Below are 25,106 nucleotides of genomic sequence, written 5' to 3' on the forward strand. Positions count from 1 at the left end.
AAATCTTTCAGTAAACTGCCCACGCTTTCTTCATAATTCCTCTCGGAATTATGTTTTATGTTGGACACAAATCGTGGATCAACATTGTTCTGTATGGGAATTCAATACTCAGCACAGGTGGCTCTTTACACAGTTACAAAAATAAATGTAGTTTTTATTACCAAGTAATAAAATAAAAGACATAATTAACCCTAGTATAGGGAAGCAGGATAAGGTGTTAAATGGAATAACAAGTGTATGTTACTTTCTCTCTGGGGAAAGACTGGGTTTTAAGCGTAACAGTGTGGCAGCATAAGTGCTCAAAAAATGTAAATCCAAATTAGTTTAAGAATTAGGAATTAGCAGAACAAGGAACTAGCCCAGCTAATGTGTGGATCAAGAGTGCCTAGGACTCCTGAGTCAAATGAGAACTTCTGGTAGGAGACAGGAAAAGGATGAAGACAGGAGACTGATCCTATGAGTTTGGATTTTTTTTTTTTTTTAATACCTGACTAAAAAATAATACCAAACAACTCCTGAAAACCTAGACTCATAATAAGATTACTACATGATAAAAGGGAAAGCATGAAATAAACAGCTTCCACTATACTTTAAGAGCCAGGGTACATACTGAGTTCAGTCCTAACTCCTAAAATGATTTGACTTCATTTCTGCACTGCCCACACATCAGAGACTATAAGCTGTGTAAAAAGGACAGATACCCTAGATCCTATCAATAAACCCTGGGCCCCTCCAAAATCTGCCAGATTTGCAGAGGAAAGAAAAGCTGACCTGCCTTGCTGTGTTACTGGATAACAAGATACAATGAGGTTCTATTACATAGTAAAGTCACTTACCAAACAAGATATTCTCACAAAGCTAACTTTTTTCCAAAAGATGTAAAAATTATAATTTATACATATACACTATATTTTACAGTCTGATAGTTCAAATAGTTAAACAGTTCATTTAGGGGGTTTTTGTGGGGGTTTTTTGCATTGTTTTCCCTTCCAGATTCTTTGTCACTGCCTTGGCTCTGCCCTAATCTGACATCATTCTGTCACATCTACTAAATCAAGTTAAGTATTCATTTACCTTGGTAAGAACAATCTTTCTGGGTGATTCAGAGGGGAGAGGTTTCTGAAAGGTCCAGTCTATTCTGAGGTGGTAGAGTTAGTTAAGTCTTTTCACACAGGTGGAGGGAAGAGGCATAGGGAGGCTCCCTCCAGAGTAAGATGAGTGCTCACACCTAGATGTTCCAGTGCCTACCCACTGAAAAAAACCACTCTGCACCCAGCAAAAGTTACCGAGGGTCCCATAGAGCAAGTCACACTGGTTCTCAAAAGAACTGAGCTGTTTCTGGAATCCATGAAGGAAAGTCACTTTGAACAGTGGTGGTTTGACATCTGTGAAAGAAGCCATTTGAACTCTTATAAAGAGAATTTTTAAGGGATCAGCAGCCTCCCTGGAAATTTCAGGAAAACCAGCAAGACAGGGGATGGCTTTCATCTTTTCATAAAGTTCTTCTCCAGAGCTACTGAGGTTCTCTGGAGAGAGTAAATATTCCGCTTCACCCGATCTTCCAGAGAGGAGGTAGATGCGCTCTCTAGCTTCATGCGGCTGGAAAGAGAAGACAGGGGAAAATTAAGTAACAACATTTGTCAACTGGTCAACTACCTGGCAGAATTAGAAGAAACATGTTGCTACCCATAAAGGGGCTGTAGAAACACAAGCTCTCTTTAAGTCCACATAGATAAGTTTTGAGTAACTCCAGCTGGAACTCAATTTTTTACAAATTTGTAAGGGAAAATTTATCTGTTCTGGAAAATAAGTCCAATCCTCATTTGAAAAAGGCTTCCTGAGCCTTGAATTCTTAGAAGGACAAGAAGATTCAGTAAAATACCAATTCATTTCTCCTCCCCTCAAATCAAAAACATCCCCCTGTCTGGTGAGAAAAGCAACAGAGGTCTGGGGGCTGAGCTCCTCACGAACACAGAAACACTGGGAACACAGTGACTGAACCAGTTTTTCTGACTGCCTCTTTGGGACCATGGCCATGAACGCTGTTAGGCAGGGAAAAGATGCACTCACTGGATAAACTTCCCATCCCGGGAGTCTAGCTTCTCCAGCCTCTGCTCCCGCTCGTCATCCTTGGCATGCCTCTTGAGGATGTTCAGCCTCTCTTCCTCTCGCCACTTGGCGTTTTCCATCATCTCTTGCCTTTTTCGCTCCAGCTCCTCTGATGAGAGCTTTCTGTTGAACACAAAAATTACCCTAAGGCCTACTTCTCTCCCAGCCAAAAAATAGAAATACCCCAGGAAGAGAAACCAGGTAGGACCCAGATTCTCCAGCCCATAGCTCTCTTCCCTTGTAAATGCCCAGCCCAGTGCCACACTTAGCAAGAGTTTCCTTCCTTCCTAACAACTTGATCAGGTGGTTTCACTCAAATTTCACGACTTTTAGTGAAGGAATCCATACTCTCATTCAATAATCTCTAATTATTCTGAAACAATACATAATAAAAACTAATCAGGAGCCTCCATCTATGGCAATCATATTCCAGTTGTTTGTTTAACAACTTATAGAAGAACAGGGAACCAAGTTTATCCATGTGATGGTTGATATCTACCACCTACCCACTGGAGATGCTTAGAAGTTCATGGACATAGCTCATGAGTATACCATTCAGGACTAAGCTAGAAGCAAGCTGCCTGAAGAATTTAACTTAGTCTCAGTAGATAGGTCTTCTTTCCTAGTACTCACTGCAAATGAAGAGCAAGAAGAGGAAATGAACCAGCTCAATCACTATTTACCAATGTAAGACATCCAAATCCATTGTTTCTCAAATTGGTGTGATATACAGATCCCCCTTTAAAAGGAAAAATAATTATCGGAGTCCCATAAGGAGTTGGGAGCCTAATTTTGAGAAATAAACTTAAGATACTAAAAATCTGACAGTTATCTATAGCGAAGTGAAGACTCCCCTTCAAAACCCCACTAACTAAAAAGAAAATGGAAGAGGAAATAACTCTAGATAAGACATATGTGAACAAACTGTCATAAGACACAAGAAGATGAAGGAGTGGTAACCACTTTAACAGATTAGAGGACACGGAATCCTAAGTGCCTGATACTGATCAGAAGCAATTCACACTGTAAAATCCAGGAGAGCTTCAGGTACTATAGGCTCTAATACTTTGGAGTGTGGTCCACAAGGATGAAAACAAGTCTATATAAGGAACAATTAAGACAACCTGGGATCCTCATGCCTGACTCGGGGGAAGTCAGTGACTGCTCTCTCAAGCATCTACAGGAGACCCTCTAGAGGGTAGACTCTGGTAGCTTCTAGAGAAATTGAACCACACAGGAGAACCACACCAGACAGCTACATGTAAAAGAATAGGATCAGAACATTTTCTCACAGCACATACAAAAAAAAAACTCACAATGGATTAAAGACCCAAATATAAAACCAGAAACCATAAAACTCCTACAAGAAAACAGGCAGTACATTCTTTGACATAAGTCATAGCAATTTTTTTTTAATCTATCTGCTCAGGCAAAGGAAACAGAAGCAAAAATAAACAAATGGGACCAGATTAAACTCAAAAGCTCTTGAACAGCAAAAGAAATTATCAACAAAACAAAAAAAAATTACTGAATGGGAAAAAATATATTTGCAAATAACATGACTGACAAAGAGTTAATATTCAGATTATATAAACAGCTCAAACAACTCAACAGCAGAACACACAACCCAACTAAAAAATGAGTAGAAGACCTGAAGAGACATTTTTCCAAAGAATATATACAGATGGTTAACATGCACATAAAAAGATGCTCAATACTGCTAAACATCAGAGAAAAACAGATCAAAACCACAACGTGGTATCACTTCACACCCGAAGAATGGCTAGCATCAAAAAGACCACAAATAACACGTTGGTGAAGATGTGGAGAAACGGGAGAAGCTTCATCTTTTCGACTGACAAGAAAGGTGTTTCAGATCACTAATTAAAACATTCAAAAGAGAACTCAAAAAAAATTTTAAATTCTTGCAGAATTCTCAGACCCTTGAGGAAATATCCCGTGACTCTCAATCTGAGAAACAATATAAATAGTGCTAAGAAAGGTTTTACGGCCGTAATCTTTCTTTCTTTTTTCAGTACCCTAATCTTGGTTACATCTTTAGTGTTCAACTACCTGGAACACCAAACCAAAGCAAAGAGATCACAAAACCCATCCTTTCCAGTTTCTGTGTTTCCATTCTTGGAAGACTGAGATCTTGAGATCTCTTTTGAAGACTTGAGATCACTTTTTAAAAAAAAATTTATTGAAATATTGGTCCATTGGTCCTACACAGTAGGAACCTGTTTATTCTAACTCTTTCTAAATCATAAAATTCAACAAAAATTCTAACAGCACTAAGAAAAGGTTGACAAAGTGAGACAAATTCAAGTGATGGCAGATGGCAAAAGAGACAGAAAAACAAAGCAGGATCTGAAAAAGCAGGCCTTGCACTGACCAAGAGTCTTAAAATATATTTTAAAAAAAAACAACATATAGTCATGAGCATCCACCCCTAAGAAGAGCATGGATTACAGCACAGCTGAAGAAGTGACCCAGCGACACCAAGAGGAGATTAAATAACATGCAGTATACCCTCCCCCTCTGGAAGGCAGGGAAATATGTAATATTTTGGAAAGTTGCCAATCAAAATTAAACCTTAAACTTAGGGAATCAGGCAATTAAGAGTTAAAAGGGACCTTAGGGTCTGCATCTCTTCTAATGCCATAGTGAATGAAAGAGGTTATTATGAACTCAGTGATTTTTCAGTGCTGGTTGTGTACTGGAATTACTGAGGTTATTCATGTCCATTGAGTTGCTGATCCTAGCTACGCATCTCATCCTCCCAGAAATTACGTCATAGGAGCCGCCAGGGAATGGGATTTTGGGTTTTCTTTAAGCTTTTCAGGTGATTCTAATATGCAGCCAACTGGGGAGGCAGTTAAAGAAGTACACAAAAGTTGCCCAACTCTTTTTTTTTTTTTGCCAAATCTTAGTTCCTCCACCAGGAATTGAACCCAAGCCCTCAGCAGGGAAAGTGTGGAGTCCTAACCACTGGACCACTAGGGAATTCCTTCATCTAATAACTTCCAAGAGCAATTGAGACCCTTTGGGACAGCCTCTCAAGGGCACAGCCAACTCCACTCAGGTTCCAAGACTGTACGTCTATGTTCTGTCAGACCCAAGCCATACCTAACTCAAACGCAGAGTTGATCTTAGGGCGTTTGCCCTCAAAGAGACCACCCTGCTTCCCTTTCAGCTGATGCCTCAAGAAAGGAGCACTCTTAAGAAAAGCTTCCTGTGGAAATCTCTGTGAGAATAACAGCGGTTTACAGATGTTGACAGAGTCACTTAGTGAATTGGTCATTAGTTCAATAGTTCAAAACTATTTACTTTGTCCTTTCAATGTGATTCACATGCAGTGGGGAGAGGGGGTAGGGTGGATGGTTAAAAGTTAACAAGTGGAATAAGAAAGGGGTAAACAAAAAGGGTGATACAGATTATCCTCTTGCCCTGGTCTGAGCCACTCCTAGACTCCTGCCTGGGAGTCTAAAGTGAACCTCCTGGGCTCTGGACTCACCTGGTGTACCCAGGAGCATACCGCCTTTGGTAAACCTCCTTTTTAGGAGACGGGCTCTTACTTCGGCCTCTGTCTTTCCTGTTTACCTTAGAGTTGTGCCTGTAACAGATACAGACGGCAGAGAGGAGAAAAGCTTTTTCAATATAGGGGCTTCTATCATGTCCTTCAAAAGATGGAAGAAAAGCTAACAGCTTCAGAATCATAACCCAAAATGAAGAAAACAGAGGAAAAAACTGGAAGAAAAATAAAGGCATAAGGATACATAAGATTTGATATTACTCTCACTCCAGAGATTCCACACATACAAATATGTAGTTCTAGAAATTTGGGCTTTACATTAAAAAAAAAAAAAGTAACAATAATAACAAAGCAAAGCCATTTGGAAGAGTTGATGAACAGATATGGCCAACAGCAAAGCCCAGCTGTGACCAGGCCCCCACACCCACAGGTCATTGCCCACTGAATTCCCACACTCACGGCTTGCTTGGCCTTGGGGACCGAGACCTTCTGCCAGGGGATCGGGACCTCCTATCCCGGGACCCTGCTTCCTTGGTGCTCTTCTTGCTGGTATGTCTGGGAGGTGAGGAAGAGGAGCTCCTGGACCTGGAATAATTTTTCAACCCATGCGCTCCCTTTCGTTCAGCCATCAGAGAACCCTGCAGTCCCTGGCTATGGTCGGAGTTCCTGACCTGTATCATCAAGGAAAGGAAGGAAAGCTGTATGCAGGAAGATCCAGCAGCTCAGAAGATGCAGTGAAACAAGAAAATGAATAAACACTGAGGTCCTATACGGGGCCAACTGGGTATTCCAATCCCATCATACGGTTATCACTGAGAGCTACATACACTAAGGAAAGTTATCCTCTGCTGCTGCTGATGCTGCTAAGTCGCTTCAGCTGTGTCCAACTCTTCGCGACCCCATGGACTGCAGCCTACCAGGCTCCTCCGTCCATGGGATTTTCCAGGCCAGAGTACTGGAGTGGGGTGCCATCGCCTTCTCCGAAAGTCATCCTCAGAATGCCCTAAAAGGATGTATCACCCAAGCACTTAAATTGGCCTGGCTCTTCTCTACAGCCTGAGGGGGAGTAGGAGGCAGAACATGGAGGAAAGGACCTGAGGGGAAAAAAGGAGTCCAGAGGGATGTACATTTATTAAAAAGTCATCAACCCGGACACTTAAAATGTATGCATTTCATGTAAATTACCTGCAGAGGGAAGGGGGGATGCCTAAATGCCCATTATGGTTTAGCCCCTCTACTCAGAGGGACTACAGCTTCGTGAGAGGCTCAGGAGTAAGGAAGGGGCCTGTTCCCCAGCAATCCCAGCCTCTGCTGCCCAAACTCCCTTCTTTCTGTGTGTATGACCGGCTGCTAAAAATGCTCTGTGTCCATGCAGCAACATGGATGGACTCAGAGACTGTCATACTGAGGGAAATAAAAGTCAGACAAAGAAGAAATATTGTATGACATCCCTGATATGCAGAATCTAAAAATGATAGAAATGAAACTGTTTACAAAATAGAAAAAGACTCACAGACTTAGAGAACGAACTTATGGTTGCCAGGGGGAAAGATTGGGGGAAGGAATAGTTAGGGAGTTTGGAATGGACAGGTACACACTGCTATATTTAAAATGGATAACCAATAAGGGTCTACTGTATATAGCACTGGGAACTCTGCTCAATGTTATGTGGCAGCTTGGATGGGAGGGGAGTTTGGAGGAGAGTGGATACATGTATATATATGGCTGAGTCCCTCTGCTGTACACCTGAAACTATCATAACATCAGCTATACTCCAAAATAAAATAAAAAGTTAAAAAAAAAAAATGCTCTATATCCAAAAAGGCTGCCAGGTTGGCACGTTCCATGGCCCCACGGTCACTCCCTTTGAGAAGCCATATCCTTACCTGTAACCCATATCCAGGGACTTTGCACAAAACAGAGGGAGAATTTGCCATCCTCTTTTGAGATCTAAGAGATTAAACACATAGTCATTGAGAAAGAAGACGCCTAAAGGTCCAGTTTACAGCTCTGTGCCGAAATGTGCTTCCTGTTTCAAATGTGACCTCTCCCACCTCCTGGCTCTCACGTGGGAGTGTGTTTCTCTATCTCTGCTGGAAGATGCATCAGCACAGTCATGTTTTTCCTGTGAAAAACCGTGGGCCTCACTTTTCAGCTCCAGCGCCCGAGCACATTCTCCTCTCACCTCGTGCTGCTATTCTAGGGACTCTGAGTCAGCAGCGACAGCGCTGGCGGCTCCCGCAGAGAAGACACAGAACAAGCCCAGATGGGCCCATTAATGCATTAAAAAAAAGAAAAAGCCTCCATAAAACCCACTCCAGTCTTGGTGGAATCAAGAGCTGAAATGAGGGACTGCCCTGGCAGTCCAGCGGTTAAGATTCTGAGCTTAAAATACACGAAGCGCAGGTCCCATCCCTCATCGAGGAACTAAGATCCCACATGTCATGCAGTGCGACCAAGAAGTACATAAATAAATAAAATAAAAAAGAGCTGAAAGTCGCATCCAGGACGTCTGATTTAGGACTGACACAGTGGCAGCCAGCCCTGCTGGGGATCTTGCCAGCACCTCTAGGAACTCTAATGCTAGCTGGCAACTCCATGGGCAGAGAGCCAGAGGGTGCCAGTGCCCTCCACTGAGCCCCCAGAACCTAGCGGTTCTCGGTCCAGAGCAGGCGCTCATCCACTTCTGTGGAATGAATGAGAGTGAGTGAATCAATGGTGCAGGAGGCCGCTCAGCGCTCTCACCTCCCGCGGCTGCGCTCATCCTCGCTGCTGCAACGATCGCTGCCTGGGCTTCTGTGCTTATGTTTCTTGTGCTTCTTTTTCTTCTCCTTCTTTTTCTTCTTCTCCTTTTTTTCCAGACTCATTTGCAACTAGAAAATACCCAGAACATAAGCATGTAAGATTATCCAGACCTGTCAGCCTCTCTGAGGGTCACGTGGAAAGTGCCTGACTTCAGGTTTCTGGGTCTACAGGGGCTTGGGGACATGATCAATCAGCCACCCCATGCTGACAACAGTGGAGGGTCCTGACCCTGGTTGTGCAGAAACACCCACTAGACTACTGAATGGACTTTCTGGTGGGTGGGGCTGGGAATCTGTGTTTTGAAACAGTCCCCAGAACCACTGCCTAGGAATTTCTATTCTGTCAAAAGAATCCAACTCCACTGAAAGTAATTAGGGACTGCAAGATCAATTTTTAAACTTTTCTTAACCAGCTGATCCAAGAAACATGCACATAAAGGGAGTTTAGGGGAGAATGGAAACATATGTATGTAAAGCTGAGTCCTCTGCGGTCACCCTGACACTGTCACAACAATCGGCTACACTCCAAACATAAAATAAAAAGTTAAAAAAAAAAAAAGAAACAGCCACATAATATGTGGATGATGAATGGGCCCTAATGATGAATGGGATACCACCTGATCTCCTGAACACAGTGTACAATCATGCTTTCCAAAGGCATATCCCAATACCCATCTTTTTCTGGAAGAATGACATCACATGCTGCATTTCCAACCAAAAGACATAAAAGAGAAAATCAAGTATAACTAAGCTTGATATAAGATTGCATAAAATCACCAGGAGACAGTCTCTAAAAGACAAAGACATTTAAAGCCATTCTGTTTTCCCTCTCATAATAAATGGAGAGAAGGAAAGAAAAGAATAAATGGAGAGGAGTTCTCATGTTAAGTAGCTCTTAATGCTTACATAATGCACTACTTACCAATTCTTTGATTTTCTTCATTTTCACAGGATTATTCAATACTTCTCTTTTCTTCTCCTCCTCTTTCTTCCTAAAGAAAGAGAAGTTATAAAAATTATGATTATTTCTTCAGAAAGGGAATTAAGGCATTCATTCTACTCTCCCTAACTCTATGCAGCAATCTTTTTTCTAAATGCAGGCAGACAAGCCCTATGCTGCAATCTGCATGATGGTGTGAAAGTCAGAAATCTTCCCCAAGTCTGCATGAGGGATTGCGTATTGCGGGTCAAGTCCACACCGGCTCCTTGTTGTGCAAGAAAGTGAGTTTGGTCTGTTGCTTGTTAAGCTTCATGCTCAGGGCTTCCCAACTGGTCAAGTAAATGTATGTCATCTTGTGTATCAAACATATGCAGCATTTCAATACTACCTCCACTGTTTAGCATCATAACTCATTGAAAAGTAAAGAGAATGGATTCCTCTTTAAAGAAGCCTTATTCTCATATATTCATAGGAAGATAAACAGGTCAATTTTCCTGGAGGACAATTTGGCAACATTTATCACAGCCTGTACATACTCATAAAGTCTTCAGTCTTATAAATGCTTCCTCAAGAATTTATTATTGAAGGGATATAATCAAGGAAGGTCACTAAAAAGTTGTTCATATTAGAATGACATAAGCCTGGAACAAGTTAGGGATTTAATAGGAGAATATTAATAAAATAAATTATGGTATATCCGTACAATATAGATATTAAAAATGTTATAAAAGCGTGGTCAGCAATAAAAAAAGATGCCCCATATATATGATTAGGTGGAAAAAATGAGTTTATAAAATAATATGCATATTTATACACCGATGTTCATAGCAGTATTATTCATAATAGCTAAAAGGAGGAAATAATCCAGATGGGCATGAGAGATGAATGGATTAAAAAATGTGGTATAAACATGCAACTGACTATCATTCAGCCTTAGAAAAGAAGGAAATCCTGATACAACCTAAGTGAACCTTGAAGACATTATACGAAGTGAAATAAGCCACTCACAAAAAAGCAAATACTGAACGATTTCACTTGTATGAGGCTCAGAATAGTCCAACAATAGGAATGGAAAATACAATAGTGGGCCCCAGGGACTGCGGGGGAGGGGAAATGGAGCGTTGTTTAATGGGTATAGATTTTCAGTTTTGTAAGATGAGGACTTTCCTGGTGGCCTAGAGGTTAGAATTCCGGGCTTTCACTTTGGTGGCCTGGGCTCAACTCCTGGTTGGGGAAGATCCAGTAAGCCTCACAAAAAAAAAAAAGAAACAAAGAGATGAAAAACTTCTGGAGATTGACTGCACAATAATCCAAACACCCTACTACTGAACTGTATACATAAAATGGTTTAAATGGGAAATTGTACATCATGTGCATTTTACCACAATTTTTAAAACAGAAACTCTGACACATGTTATATAATATGGATAAACCTTGATGACATAATGCTGAGTGAAATAGGCCAGTCACAAAAAAAATAAATACCATATGATTCCACTTATATGAGTAATTAGAGTATACTCATAGAAACAGAAAGTAGAAGTGGTTGCCAGGAACTAGGAAGAGGAGGGAATGGGGACTTATTGTTTAAGGAGTATAAGGTTTCAGTTGCAAAGATGAAAAAGCTCTGGAGAAGGACGGGTGGGGGTGATGGTTGCACAACAGTGTGAATGTGCCTACTGCCACTGAGCTGTACAGTTTAGAACAGTTAACATGGTAAATTTTATGTTATGCATATTTTACTACAAAATGGGAGAAAATATGTACATATAAAGATATATAAATAAGAAATAAACATTTTTCAATGTTCTATCTTACATCCTTGAAATAAAATTATGCAAATTAAAACACACACACACACACACACACACACGCTACATGATTTTATTTAACACCCAAAATGCAGCTTTACTTTGATCTGTTCTAAGATTTCAAGTAAGATTCTAAAGTTTCTTTTTAAAGGGTTCTGCTATGAAAACAAACAAACAAAGGGAGGGAGAGAGGGGAGGGGAAAAGAACTCTATCAGTTCAGTAGCTCAGTCATGTCCAACTCTTTGCGGTCCCATGAATCGCAGCAGCCAGGCCTCCCTGTCCATCACCAACTCCCAGAGTTCACTCAAACTCATGTCCATCGAGTTGGTGATGCCATCCAGCCATCTTATCCTCTGTCGTCCCATTCTGCTCCTGCCCCCAATCCCTCCCAGCATCAGAGTCTTTTCCAATGAGTCAACTCTTCACATGAGGTGGCCAAAGTATTGGAGTTTCAGCTTCAACATCAGTCCCTCCAATGAACACCCAGGACTGATCTCCTTTAGAATGGACTGGTTGGATCTCCTTGTAGTCCAAGGGCCTCTCAAGAGTCTTCTCCAACACCAGAGTTCAAAAGCATCAATTCTTCGGCACTCAGCTTTCTTCACAGTCCAACTTTCACATCCATACATGACCACTGGAAAAACCATAGCCTTGACTAGACGGACCTTAGTCGGCAAAGTAATGTCTCTGCTTTTGAATATGCTGTCTAGGTTGGTCATAACTTTTCTTCCAAGGAGTAAGCGTCTTTTAATTTCATGGCTGCAGTCACCATCTACAGTGATTTTGGAGCCCCAAAAAATAAAGTGTGACAGTTTCCACTGTTTCCCCATCTATTTCCCATGAAGTCATGGGACCAGATGCCATGATCTTAGTTTTCTGAATGCTGAGCTTTAAGCCAACTTTTTCACTCTCCTCTTTCACTTTTATCAAGAGGCTCTTAGTTCTTCTTCACTTTCTGCCATAAGAGTGGTGTCATCTGCATATCTGAGGTTATTGATATTTCTCCCGACAATCTTGATTCCAGCTTGTGCTTCTTCCAGCCCAGCGTTTCTCATGAAGTACTCTGCATATAAGTTAAATAAGCAGGGTGACAATATACAGCCTTGACGTAGTCCTTTTCCTATTTGGAACCAGTCTGTTGTTCCATGTCCAGTTCTAACTGTTGCTTCCTGACCTGCATATAGGTTTCTCAAGAGGCAGGTCATACATATCTCCAAATTTCTAAGAAGCTGCCAGTCTTTCTCACCTTGCCTACCTCTTGTTATTTAACGGCTAAGGGTAAATGGATAAATTTGATCTGGACTGGTACATTTACCAATCTCTTCCCAACTGTAAAGCAAGAGGCGAGATAACATCTCGGCTGAGCATCTCTAACAAAACCCTCTTCCCAGACCCTCATCAGTACCTGATGATGAAAAGCGGGTCCTCTCGGATTTTGCTGGCCATGTCCAGAAGGGAATTGGCACCTGACGGGGCAAAGATAGAGCCTGGGAGGAGTCCTGTCTCTGAAGAACAGCCTGCCTCCTTCTCCTCCATCTTTTCAAAAACATACTTGTCAATAGGACGCCCCAGCAAGTACTCATCACGGTTCACCATCCCACCAGGACCCTGGTACATCCAGTCCAATTTTTCTTCCTTTTTCCTAGTTCAAGGGAAAAAAAAAAAGAAACAGTCAAAGAAAATGTAGACTCCTGCAAACCTAAACACAAAACCTGAACACAAGTGATAGATAATAAGCACAGCTAGGGGAATTCCCTGGCGGTCCAGCGGTTAGGACTCCATGCTCTTACTGTCAAGGTTGGGGGTTCAATCCCTAGCCAGGGAATTAGGATCCCACAGGTTGCAAGGCAAGGCCAAACATTAAAGAAAAAAAAAGTGTGGCTGATCAGACTAGGACTCATGCTACAGGCTCTTTAGCAAAGGCTAAACACCACACTCCATGAGGCACTTGGGAAGAAATGGTACTTGCTGTCATGGAGTTTACATTTTAGCAGAGAGATTATTTCCACACAACTAAAGCAACTTGTGAGGAAAGAATGTTCCTCAGCCTGGGGCGTGGATCTTTGCTCAGGGCTTCTCAAGTCTCCTTTACGAAGTCTTTGTGTTGTGCCTTCATGTCGAGGATAATCTGAAACAGCTAATGTGCACATTTTGGATCAGCTCATCACCAAGATTCTGGGTCAGCTCATCACCAAGAACAATTCCAGTGACCACATATGCAGTGGTATTTATCACGTGTTTTGTTGGAAATTACTGGCATATTGGCACCAGGGGTAATACCACATTCAAAGGGATAATGAGAAAAGATCAGTCATAACAAGTTATGTTTTCAAGCCAAAAGAGGGAAGCCAAATTACGTCACAGTATCATGCCAAATATTTCGCTGTGGTTCTAAGAGAAAAAGTGGTGAGAAAACTGGGTCTCCAGGCAACAAACAATAAAGCTTCGCTGAACTCGTAAGAGTGTGTTGGGGCAACCAATATCACATCCACATTGCAAGCAGCAAAGCAGTTTCATCAAAAGAGTACTATCTATAACATTAGTTTCAATGATTTTTGAATATGACATTTTTTGTATATTGATTTTTAAGATTACATAACAACTATGAGCATAAACAATATCTTTTTAGTTATATCTTTGTACATTAAAAAAATGTTTTGAATATTTATTTTTATTTATTTTGCTGTGCCAGGTCTTAGTTGCCACATGTGGGATCTAGTTCACTGACCAGGGAATGAACCTGGGTCTGCTGCATCGAGAGTTTGGAATCTTAGCCACTGAACCACCAGGGAAGCCCCATGTTTGCACATTTTAATAAAAAAAATTTAAACGAAAAAGAGGGTCTAAACCCTTTAGATACCTCTTTTCTTATTAAAATGATTGGTTTGATGGACTTCCCTGGTGGTCCAGTTGTTAAGAGTCCCCCCCATGCAATGCCGGGGTGGGGGGGGGGGGGGGGGGAAGCAGATTTGATCCCTGGTCAGGGAACTAAGATCCCACATCCTCAGAGCAACGAAGCCCTTGCGCCACAACTACTGAGCCCATGAGCTCTGGAGCGCCTTGCAGCATGACTAGAGAGAAGCCTGCATACCCGCAGCAAAAGATCCCACGTGCCACAGCTGAGACCTGATGCAACCAAATGAAACAAATAAACATGTCTTAAAATAAATGAATGAAAGGACATGTCAAAGGTGAGTCAAAGGATCATGCCTATACATGCCTGACATGAACATGGACTGGGAAGCAGGGATTAAATATTCATTTGTATTCATTTGTAAACACTGACTCAGCATTCTTCCTGTGTGCCAGGCAGAGAGGAGTAACATTAGAAAGATGACAAAGATTCAGGCAGCTGAGCTCCTCACAGGCTACCAGATAAGGCACAGAGGTCAACAAATTACCAAACAGTGCTGCTGAGAGCTAAGAATGCGAGGAGGTGACTGTGGGGCACTTGAAGCAGGAACACCTGAACATGCAGAGATACACGTGGGAGTCATCAGCATGAAGCTGACACTGGTACCAGAGGAATGAAGGCACTCTTTAAAAAAAAAAAATTATTTTATGTGTTTATTTATTGGCTGTGCTGAGTCTTCATTGTGGCTTGAAGGCTTCTCTACTTGTGGCGCACGGGCTTAGTTGCCCAGTGGCATGTGTGATCTTAGTTCCCTGACCAGGGCTCGAACCCACATCCCCCACAGTGGAATGCAGGTTCTCCACCACTGGACCACCAGGGAAGTCCCTGAAGGCACCCTTAGAGAATAAAGGGAGAAGAGCAGTGAGCCTTGGGGAGCAGGAGCAGTTACGAGATGAGGGAAAAGAAACTAAGCGAAAGAAAGAGAAGAGATGATATGAAAACGTAGGAGGGCTGGGAACCTGAAGGCACAACAGCAAAACCTGTCCAGAAGAAAGAAGGAAAAATGAAGACAGATACTTCTATGAAGTAGTATCTTCAGGGCTCCAGCTTGTCTTCAAAGGACTCAACCAGGGCTTCCCTGGTTGGCTCAGTGGTAAAGGGTCCGCCTGCCAATGCAGGAGGCATAGGTTCAATCCCTGATCTGGGAAGATTCCACATCCACGGAGCCACTGAACCCATGCGCCACAGCTGCTGAATCTGTGCTCTAGAGCCAGGGAGCGGTAATTACTGAGCCCTCTCGCTGCAACTACTGAAGCCTGAGCTCTAGAGACTGTGCTCAGCAACGAGAAGCCCAAGCACCACAACCAGAGAGTGGCCCCCACTCCCCACAACTAGAGGAAAGTCCACGGAGCAACAGTGACCCAGCCCAGCCAACAATCAATCAGTTAATTCATTAAATTTTTTTTTAAAAAAGGACTCAACTGATATGAGCCCTCCTCAGGCCTCTGGTAAGAAACCACATTGTAATCACAGAGATCCAGTGCCACTGGACTTGGCCTGGTTCCACCACTAACCAGCCCAGTAACCATGCAAGTCATTTCTTCACACTTCCACATCCTCACGTCTAAAATGAAACTAGTTTCCCAATACAGGGGACAGGAGTTAGATCCCTCGTCCAGACACTGAGACCCCACACGTCACGGGGCAACTAGCCCGTGTACCACTACTACTGAGCCCACAGGCCTAGAGCCTGTGCTTCCCAAGAGAGGCCACTGCAATGGGAAGCCCACCCACGGCAATGACAGGAAGCCCTTGGGCAGCAATGAAGACCTAACCAAAAATAAACAGATAAATAAAATTTTTAAATAAAATGGAGCTGGTAACTGCCAACTCTCATTGCTTTTAAATGAGATGCTCTCTCTGAGTTTGTTTTTTTTTAATATTTATTTATTTATTTGGCTACACCAGGTCTTAATTGCAGCATGTGAGATCTTCAGTCTTCATTGCAGCATACAGGATTTTTTAGTTGCAGCATGTGGGCTCTAGTTCCCTGACCAGGGATTGAACAGGGGCCCTCTGCATTATGAGTGCAGAGTCTTAGCCACTGGACCACCAGGGAAGTCCCTCTCTCTGAGTTTTTAAATGAGAAAAGATACAGGGTAAAAGTCATATAAAAATGAAATAATCTACAGATTTTTGCTGTTGCTATCACTAAGGATATAGAACAGGTTCTTGAGGCTGCCCATGAGGCTCACCCAGGGAGATTTTTGTTTTTGCCACGCAAGTGGCTTGTGAGATTTTAGTTCCCTAACCAGAATCCCAGGGACGGGGGAGCCTGGCGGGCTGCTGTCTATGGGGTCGCACAGAGTCAGACACGACTGAAGCAACTTAGCAGCAGCAGCAGCAACCAGAGACCAAACCCGAGCCCTCGGCAGTGAAAGCCGAGAAGTGAGAGGTCTCCTACCCACTGGGAGGCCAGGGAATTCCGAGGGAGCTCTTAAAATCTACAGATGCCCTTGCTCCAGACAACCCCTGCTATTCTTAGGAAGCTGGCCTGAGTGGGAATCACTCCCATCTTCATCTATCTAATCTCCCAAGGACACATTGAAGTACAAGGGTTGAGAAATGCTGGTGTAGACCCAAGCATGGAAAACACAATTTTCTAATAAAGAGAATACCAAAGCAACACTCCACTGCAAAGAGGAATTTGGATGAAGATCAAGGATAATGTAGATATTAAGGTTTTTTTCCTTGTTCTAGGAGAGAAGCATAATAAACATAGAAAAGATCATCTGAACCATAGAAGTGAGCTGTTAAACAGCACAGGGTTTTTACTGCATACATGAAAAGCATGACGCTGTGCAAGGAACTACACAAGCCAGTCCGCTGGACAAGCAGATCGCCTAACTACATCTGCAAGTAAAAACCGAGAAAAGGGGCCTACTTGTTGACCTTTGAGTTTCACGATATTGGACGACATGGGTGAGGGGGCTGGAGCAAAAAAAAAAATCAAAAGAATATAAAATCACCTTCCTCCCATTCACAGCAGACAAGAGGGCCTGAGGGTCAGCAACATGGTAAACACTGGACCCCCAGCTCTGAAGCTGCTCATCTATACTCTGACCTCATTGGACTCTGCAAAGCCCAAAATTTCTGACATATCAGGTGCATAATCTGTAACATTTGCCTGAATAAAAATTTGAAAATAATTTTTTACTTTTGGTTAGTTGGGAAGTAAACTCTTCTGACTAACAGATATTCTGTCTAAAGTTGACATTTGTTTTAAAATCAAGGGTTCACATATAAGAATGTCTTATACGCTGCCCAGGAATTAGTCCAAATGTGTGAAACTGATTTACTTTAAATATAAAGGATATAATTTATACAAAGTATGAAAAGTAAAATAATTTAATGTGTGCCTATGGTTAAAAAAAAAGTACAGAATTTAATTCTCTTAGCTCATTTTATATATTAATGCCCTAAATATATTGTGTTGTACTTTAAAAATTCCAAAACTCCTTTTATTTTAAAATATTCCGAATATTTTAAACTCATACTTAAGTCAGAATGGCGTTCTCCCAATCCATTTTCCTGAAAGAATGTAACTGTTCCTGCCTAAATTCTGTAATACCATTTCCATGAACTGAAACTAAGTCTCTCTCTTGGTCTGTGTCTCTTCTCTCACACACACACTCACACACACAAATGTCACTAATCCTCCTGTGATGAAATTACTAAGGAAAAGCCCTATACATCCAATACAGGGGAAAGTATGTCACATGTCACCCTGGAGACTTGTCCACAAGGATATGCACAAGGAACAGTACAGACTATTCAGTTTGAGTCTAGAGTTTTTACTCAATTCTGATTTAGGAAGGCACTGCATATTTTATGCTTTTTATTTTTCTCAGAACACATTTACCCCTATCCCCTTTTATGGAGGTTGGTAGGGTATATCATCTGTTACTTCTATCCGATATTATACAAGAGGAAACTGAATGGGACTGTCCACAGTCACAAAGCTTTCACTGACAGACACAACATCTATCTCCTTCCATGGGACCTCAATGCCTCCCTAAAATGAGCCTGCAGTACATACATTAACAAAAGCAGGAATGTGGCCTCGACACAGTAAGAGCAGGGTAGAGGCAGTCATCCTCAGTCACAGTTACTTGTCAATTGTCTACCATGAACTTGGCCTACACTGAGGCCTTTACATGTCATCTCATCTGATCCTCTAAAAGCCTTAGGAGTTGGGTACTCTCACCCCCACCCTGGTTCTACTGAGGTCACTGAGGCTCCCAAACTTGCTCCCAGTTACATAGCTGGGCTAGTTCATACAAAGTCAGCCTTAGAACCCAGTTCAGACCGACTCCAAACTCATTCTCTTATCCAGCTATTATGCAACAACTGGACGATGCACCCACAGGCCTGCACTTCCCCACACACCAAGACACCCCCAGCCCAAAGGGCCCCAGCGCCTTGCTTACTTGACAGCCCCGACATCCTCCGCGTAGCGCTGCATCTCCTCCCGGGCCCTCTCCTCCCGCAGCTCACGCTGAAGCTCCTCAATCTTCTTCCGCTCAGCCTCATGCTTCTGCTCAGCCTTCCACACTTTCTCCACATTGCGGAGGGTCTGCGGGTGCCAGCTCTTCTTCAGATTCTGTGGCAAATGAAACGAGGGAGAAAACAAGGCAGGGAGTAGGTGTGTGGTGAGTATAACTGGCCCTGCCGCACCCCACCCCGTTCACACCAAGGCACCCATATAAGGGCAAGACGTTTCTAACAATGGCGAGGCTGGCACCCAACAATCTCTCACACGTGGGGGGCAGAGGAGAGGTTGTTCAAGTACATAAAATTTCAGAATGGAACAGGCCCCCACCGAAATTCCCCTCAACTACTTCTATCCTGAAATGTATGAGCCTAACTTCCACAGGCCATGCCTGAAATGAGGGCTGGTGATGACAATACAAGAATGAGGCAGAGAAGTGGGAAGGTATAGACTCTGAAAGGTGAAAGAACTCAAGTGCCTTCGGCATTGGACACATTCTTAAGAATACAACCTTCTTTTCCTTGAGTCCACTGAACTTGCCTTGAACTTGGCATGGTTTACAACCACAACTGGTACCTCTTTCAACCTTCCTTCCCAAGAATCTCCCCCTGATTCTGCTCTTCCCTTTCACCCTCAAGGAGTGCTTCACTTCTCCCTTTCTCCCCATGAGTCACTGCATTGGTTCAGTTTCCCAACCAGGGAAGGTTTTCTGGAGGAAGTGACATCTAAGGACAATTATAAATTATCCCAGTGATGTAGGATGCAGGGACGAGTGGAGTAGATTTCCAAAGACAGGTAACAGCACACACAGCCAGAGGCCCAGTGGTGAGAAAGAACAGAATACAAATAATTCAGCATGGCTGGAGATAGGACAGCAACCTGATGGGAAGGGGACTCAAGATGAAGCTAATAAAGAAAGCAACAGGTTAAGTGCCTTATAAGCCATGTTAAGGGACTGAATTATCCTGTTGGCAGTAGAAAATATTAAACATTCATATGCAGCTGAAATGCATGACCAGCTTAGCATGTAAAGAATGAATTGGAGAGGATCAGAATTGGCAAGGCCTCGTGAAATTCCCTCAGTCTTGAGGTATCTCTCTTATCTGATTAAAAGCTTTCTAACAGACATAAAACACCTTGCTAAAAACTAGCAAGGGGGCAATCTGTCCCCTTCAGATGTCTATGTGAGAAGCTTTCCCTATCTCTGTTATACTTTAATAAAACTTTGGTACACAAAAAGCTCCAAGTACTCAAGCCTCATCTCTGACCCCAGTTCAAAATCCTCTCCTTCAGAGGTCATGAATTCCGGCGTAACACATGGCTCACAGCAGCAACCTTTCACTTTCTCCTCATCAGGTTATTCAACCATTCCTCCCCGACCCTCCACCTTGTCCTAATGGTCCTTCTCGCTTGCCTTCAATACAGGTGATTTTGCGTCTCAGGGAACACTTGGGAATGTCTGTAGACACTTTTGGCTGTCACAACTCAGGGAGAAAGGTGCTACTAGCCAGGGGCCAGCTATGTTGCTAAACATCCTACATGCACAGGACTACACACACAACAAAGAATTATCCAGCCCAAAATGTCAATAGTGGTGAGGCTGAGAAACTTTGGATTCAAGCTTGCTGCTGCTGCTGCTAAGTCGCTTCAGTCATGTCCGACTCTGTGCGACCCCAGAGACGGCAACCCACCAGGCTCCCCTGTCCCTGGGATTCTCGAGGCAAGAACACTGGAGTGGGTTGCCATTTCCTTCTCCAATGCATGAAAGTGAAAAGTGAAGTCGCTCAGTTGTGTCCGACTCTTCACAGCCCCATGGATTGCAGCCTACCAGGCTCCTCCGTCCATGGGATTTTCTAGGCAAGAGTACTGGAGTGGGGTGCCATTTCCTGTCCCTAAATGCAGCTACTTGAAGACACTAAATCAGACTAACTTTGATGGTATCTTGAAAGTCATTCTAGTTGATAACATCTGACAAACTCTAATATAGCTACTAGACAAATGGCTAAATTAATCTATTTGCTGATTCGATTAGCTACACTTTCAGGAGATTAGCATTTTTCTGATTTTGCACTACATTCTTATGGGTACATTTTCCCATTTGGTGGCTATACAGGTTATGAGAACTAGCCACAAAACTTATAATCACTGCGGACAGTGACTGCAGCCATGAAATTAAACGACACTTGCCCTTTGGAAGAAAAGCCATGACAAACTGAGACAGCATATTAAAAAGCAGAGACATCACTTGCTGTCAAAGGTCTATATAGTCAAAGCTATGGTTTTTCCAGTAGTCATGTATGGATGTGAGAGTTGAACTATAAAGAAGGTTGAACAACAAAGAACTGATGCTTTCAAACTGCAGTGTTGGAGAAGACTCTAGAGAGTCACTTGGACTGCAAAGAGATCAAACCAGTCAATCCTAAAGGAAATCAATCCTGAATATTCTTTGGAAGGAATGATGTTGAAGCTGAAGCTCCAATACTTTGGCCACCTGATGCAAAGAGCCAACTCACTGGGAAAGACCCTGATGCTGGGAAAGATTGAAGGCAGGAGCACAGGATTACAGAGGATGAGATGGTTGGATGGCATCACTGACTCAATGGACATGAGTTTGAGCAAACTCCGGAGACAGTGAAGGACAGCAAGCCTGGTGTGCTGCAGTCCATGGGGTCACAAAGAATTGGACACGACTGAGCGACTGAACAACAATGAATTCAGAAGAAAGCTCTGCCACTACAGATCAGAATGCTGCACTAAAGGAGTGAAAGTCAGAAAGGCGAACATGAGGAAGATCTTCTGTGATCCCAGAACACGGCTCAGGGATGAGGAGAATGGGGCACAAGTCACCACAATTACAGCGCAGGACAAGACTGAATTCCTAGTTGAGGAAAGGCGAGGTACCCCAAGACAAAATATACAAAACAAAATCTGCGTGACACGTCCTCCATACCTGCCTCCTTTCCTAGCCACGGTTCCAACCGTCCCCAAGCTCCCCAGCATTTCCAGCCAGAAGGGTTTCCTGCCAACAAACACCACCTGCCATCCTTGGCGACCCACCTCACACGCCTTTCCAAGTCTCCGCCCCGTCCCTCCATGGCCGCAGTGATCCGCCCCCTGTCCAGCGCTACAGCTCCCTCTCCCCGAAAGCACAGCTGCGATAATAAGAATACTCACTGCCACACCCGTCCCCAGCCCCAGTTGGTCTCCGGCCTCAGTCCTCCCCAAGCCCTGGGCTCCCTCACTTACCAGGTCTCCGCCTCCCATGATGGTGGAGACGTTTCCTCACTCCCCGGAGCTAGAAGACGCAGGAAGGATCGGAGAGAAACTTGGAGAAATAGTTCAACATCGACCTCCCGAGACCTGGTCCCGATAGCAGCCGGCTACCACTTCCACTGCCCGATCTAGAGCCCACTTCCGGGAGGGCGTCCTATTACAGAGACAGCGTCGCAGGACAGTGACGTTTAATACTAGCTGTCGCATTGCGTGGCATAGCTTCGCGAGCAGTCTCACGGAGTATGGCCCATGATATCGCGGGATTTGTGGTTTCCTTTCGGTCACCTCGAGTTGGCTCTTCCCCCTGGCTTTCCAAACGTTGTGGTAATAAGCTGAAGATCTGTGGGGTTGTGCTTCCAAGGTGGCGCTAGTGGTAAAGAACCCAACTGGCCAGTGAAGGAAACGTGGAGACGCGGATTCCATCTGAGTCGGGAAGATTCCCCTGGAAGAGTGCATGGCAACCCACTCCAGTATTCTTTGCTCTAGAATTCCATAGGCAGAGGAGCCCCGGCTACTGAAGCGACTTGGCACGCACGCGCTGTTTGGGGGTTGTGATTGAGCCTGGGCCTCACCTGGCGGTTCTGTTGCTATGGTAGTGCACTGTGGCGTCCTTGGGAGCTCCCCTCCGGATATCACTCCCAAGCCCCAGCGGGAGCCACCCAGAGTTCGTAAAACGGCTTTTCAAATCAGCGCTCTCCTCAAACCTCGGCTCACAGACACCTCCCTTTCCCCAGGCTTATTTTACGGAGTTAGACAGAAACCAGCCAACCGAAATTCCATCAGCTTCCCTGCATCAAACCTTTAGAATCCGCCAGCTTCTCCCTTTCCTTTCCCTTCGTTTATGGTGAAAGAGGCATCCCTCCTACTCTAAGGCATGGAGGGTCATCAGCTGGGATCCCACCCCTCACATCTGGTATTGATAAAGTAGTTGATAGTTAATGCCACTAGGGGATTGTAAGTAGAAAAAATATGGGAGACCCTTCTAAGTGAATGATTAATGAAGGAAGCAGGCTTCCCTTGTGACTCAGCGGGTAAAGAATCCGCCTGAATGCGGGAGACCTGGGTTCGATCCCTGGGTTGGGAAGAATCCCTGGAGACGGGAAAGGCTACCCACTCCAATTTTCTGGCCTGGAGAATTCCATGGAGTGTATAGTCCATGGGGTCGCAAAGAGTCGGAGAGGACTGAGCGGCTTGAAGAAAGCAGGCTTGCTTAGCAATAAACCATGCAACAGAAGCAGGAGACATGCCCCCAAAACATAAAACAATGAATGGTGGCATGGGATCCACATCCTGCCCAGTGAGCTGAATAAGCTAATGATCGCTAGGTCACGACTCTCTGCTCACGTAAAAAACAATAATTTGTGGACCTAGCTTGATCTTATACTAACAAGAAAACTCACCTGCCCACCCTGGAGTAGGAACTGATGGTAGAAGCATGGTGTCTACTGAAGAAAGACAAAGAAGGTCTTCTCCCCCTCCCCACTTTTCCTTTGATTATAAAACTGTAGCCCGGACACAGCACCACCTTGCCCTCTTGCTGCTCGTAAGCCTCACAAGCATCCTATTCTAATAAATCACTTCTTGTGTATCGGTTTGCCTCTGGCTGAATTCTTTCTGTGCTGAGACATAAAGGACTATGATTATGAGTTCTTTGGAGCCCCTGGAAGCAACACCAAACAGTTTTAAGTATTACTCAATTTCTCTGTCTCCTCTAACTACCTAAGTATTGGCTTATCATCATCATTTTAGATATACTTAGTTGATCCTTTAAAAAGAAAACAGTTCATGTCTTTCCCTCAGCTGCTGCAATCTCCTCTCTGTCTTTAGCAAACTTAAAACAAGTTGCCTCCACTGTGGAGGCAAGATGCTTCCGCTTCAATTTTGGCTTAACCTGAACACTCAATTATTCTTCCCATGACCTTCAATAATACACCCCTCCTCATATTTAAATCGAAAACCACACTTCATCCTCATCTGGACTACCTCTAACCTTTGGTATTCAGGATTACTTTCTCCTTACTGAAATACTTTTTACTTAATTTCTTCCCATCACTGTCCAAATTTTCGTTCTCTAGATCCTGCTCAGGGAACATTTTTTTTTTTCTTCCTCATTCTGCCTCTTAGGTTCTGCCTAGGTTCTTAGGCCTTTTCACAGTGTTCTCCTTTTGTGATCTCATCTACTCACAGAGCTTCAGTTACTATCTATTAAAATATGCTAATGATCCCAAATTCATTATCTTGAGTCATAGCTCCCTTTCAAGCTCCAGGGTTTTAAGCCTGGCTATTCAGTTCAGTCGCTCAGTCGTGTCCGACTCTTTGCAGCCCCATGAATCGCAGCACACCAGGCCTCCCTGTCCATCACCAACTCCGGATTTCACTCAAACTCACATCCATCAAGTCGGTGATGCCATCCAGCCATCTCCTCCTGCCCCCAATCCCTCCCAGCATCAGAGTCTTTTCCAGTGAGTCAACTCTTCTCATGAGGTGGCCAAAGTATTGGAGTTTCAGCTTTAGCATCATTCCTTCCAAAGAACACCCAGGGCTGATCTCCTTTAGAATGGACTGGTTGGATCTCCTTGCAGTCCAAGGGACTCTCAAGAGTCTTCTCCAACACCTATTAGGCATTTCCAACTGGACTAGTCAAGATTTAGAGATATGTTGCTATCTATGTGAGTCAGGCTGTGTCTCTCTAAAACACATATGACTTTATCAACCCACTGCTTTGAAAAGTTTCACAGCTCCCCATTATTCATACTATAACAGCCACATTTTTAAAATGTCAAGTCCTGGGAATTCCCTGGTTGTCTGGTGGTTAGGACTCCACACTTTCACTGCGGAGAGCCTAGGTTCAGTCCCTGGTTGGGGAACTAAGATCTCACAAGCTACAACGCGCAGTTCTTTCTTGATTTGACTCTTCTGACTCCTCCAACCTCACAAGACTTCCTACCTCTCACTCACTACGCTACAGCTAAACTTTTATTTCCCTAGCCAAATACTCTTAACAAAAACATTTTTTAATGGGTAATACATTGTATATATGTTTTTTTCTTAGATTGATTTATTTACTTACTTTTGGCTGTGCTGGGTCTGCGTTGCTGTGTGGGCTATTCTCTAATTGTGGTGTGTGGATTTTTCATTACAATAGCTTCTCTTGTTGTGGAGCGTGGGCTCCAAAGTGTATGGGCTTCAATAGTTGTGGCACATAGGCTCAGTAGTTGCAACTCCAG

The 25,106-nt window shown here is 43.5% G+C and overlaps 1 protein-coding gene and 1 non-coding gene across 2 annotated transcripts; both read right to left on the bottom strand.

Moving 5' to 3' along the window:
• Nucleotides 1-218: 218 nt before the first annotated feature.
• Nucleotides 219-21,983, bottom strand: CWC25 (CWC25 spliceosome associated protein homolog). Its single transcript, XM_068977818.1, has 10 exons — nt 21,853-21,983; nt 18,545-18,717; nt 12,606-12,842; nt 9,371-9,440; nt 8,390-8,517; nt 7,531-7,594; nt 6,104-6,315; nt 5,627-5,725; nt 2,071-2,232; nt 219-1,599 (listed from the first exon to the last, which is right to left on the bottom strand). The coding sequence occupies exons 1-10, from the start codon at nt 21,868-21,870 to the stop codon at nt 1,485-1,487; spliced, it is 1,278 nt and encodes a 425-aa protein (XP_068833919.1). The 5' UTR covers nt 21,871-21,983; the 3' UTR covers nt 219-1,484.
• Nucleotides 16,101-16,173, bottom strand: TRNAM-CAU (transfer RNA methionine (anticodon CAU)). Its single transcript has one exon. It is a non-coding gene; the product is annotated as a tRNA-Met (tRNA).
• Nucleotides 21,984-25,106: the final 3,123 nt, after the last annotated feature.

Source organism: Capricornis sumatraensis, chromosome 8 (genome assembly GCF_032405125.1).
Source record: "Capricornis sumatraensis isolate serow.1 chromosome 8, serow.2, whole genome shotgun sequence".
Classification (NCBI taxonomy): Eukaryota; Metazoa; Chordata; class Mammalia; order Artiodactyla; family Bovidae; genus Capricornis; species Capricornis sumatraensis.

Bases quoted from the DNA above. Each gene is read 5' to 3' on its own strand.
- CWC25 (XM_068977818.1), bottom strand. The intron at 6,316-7,530 runs GTAAGGATATGG...TTGATGATACAG, and splicing joins TCCCTGGATATGGGTTACAG to GTCAGGAACTCCGACCATAG. The intron at 1,600-2,070 runs GTGAGTGCATCT...TTCTCTTTCCAG, and splicing joins CGGGATGGGAAGTTTATCCA to CCGCATGAAGCTAGAGAGCG.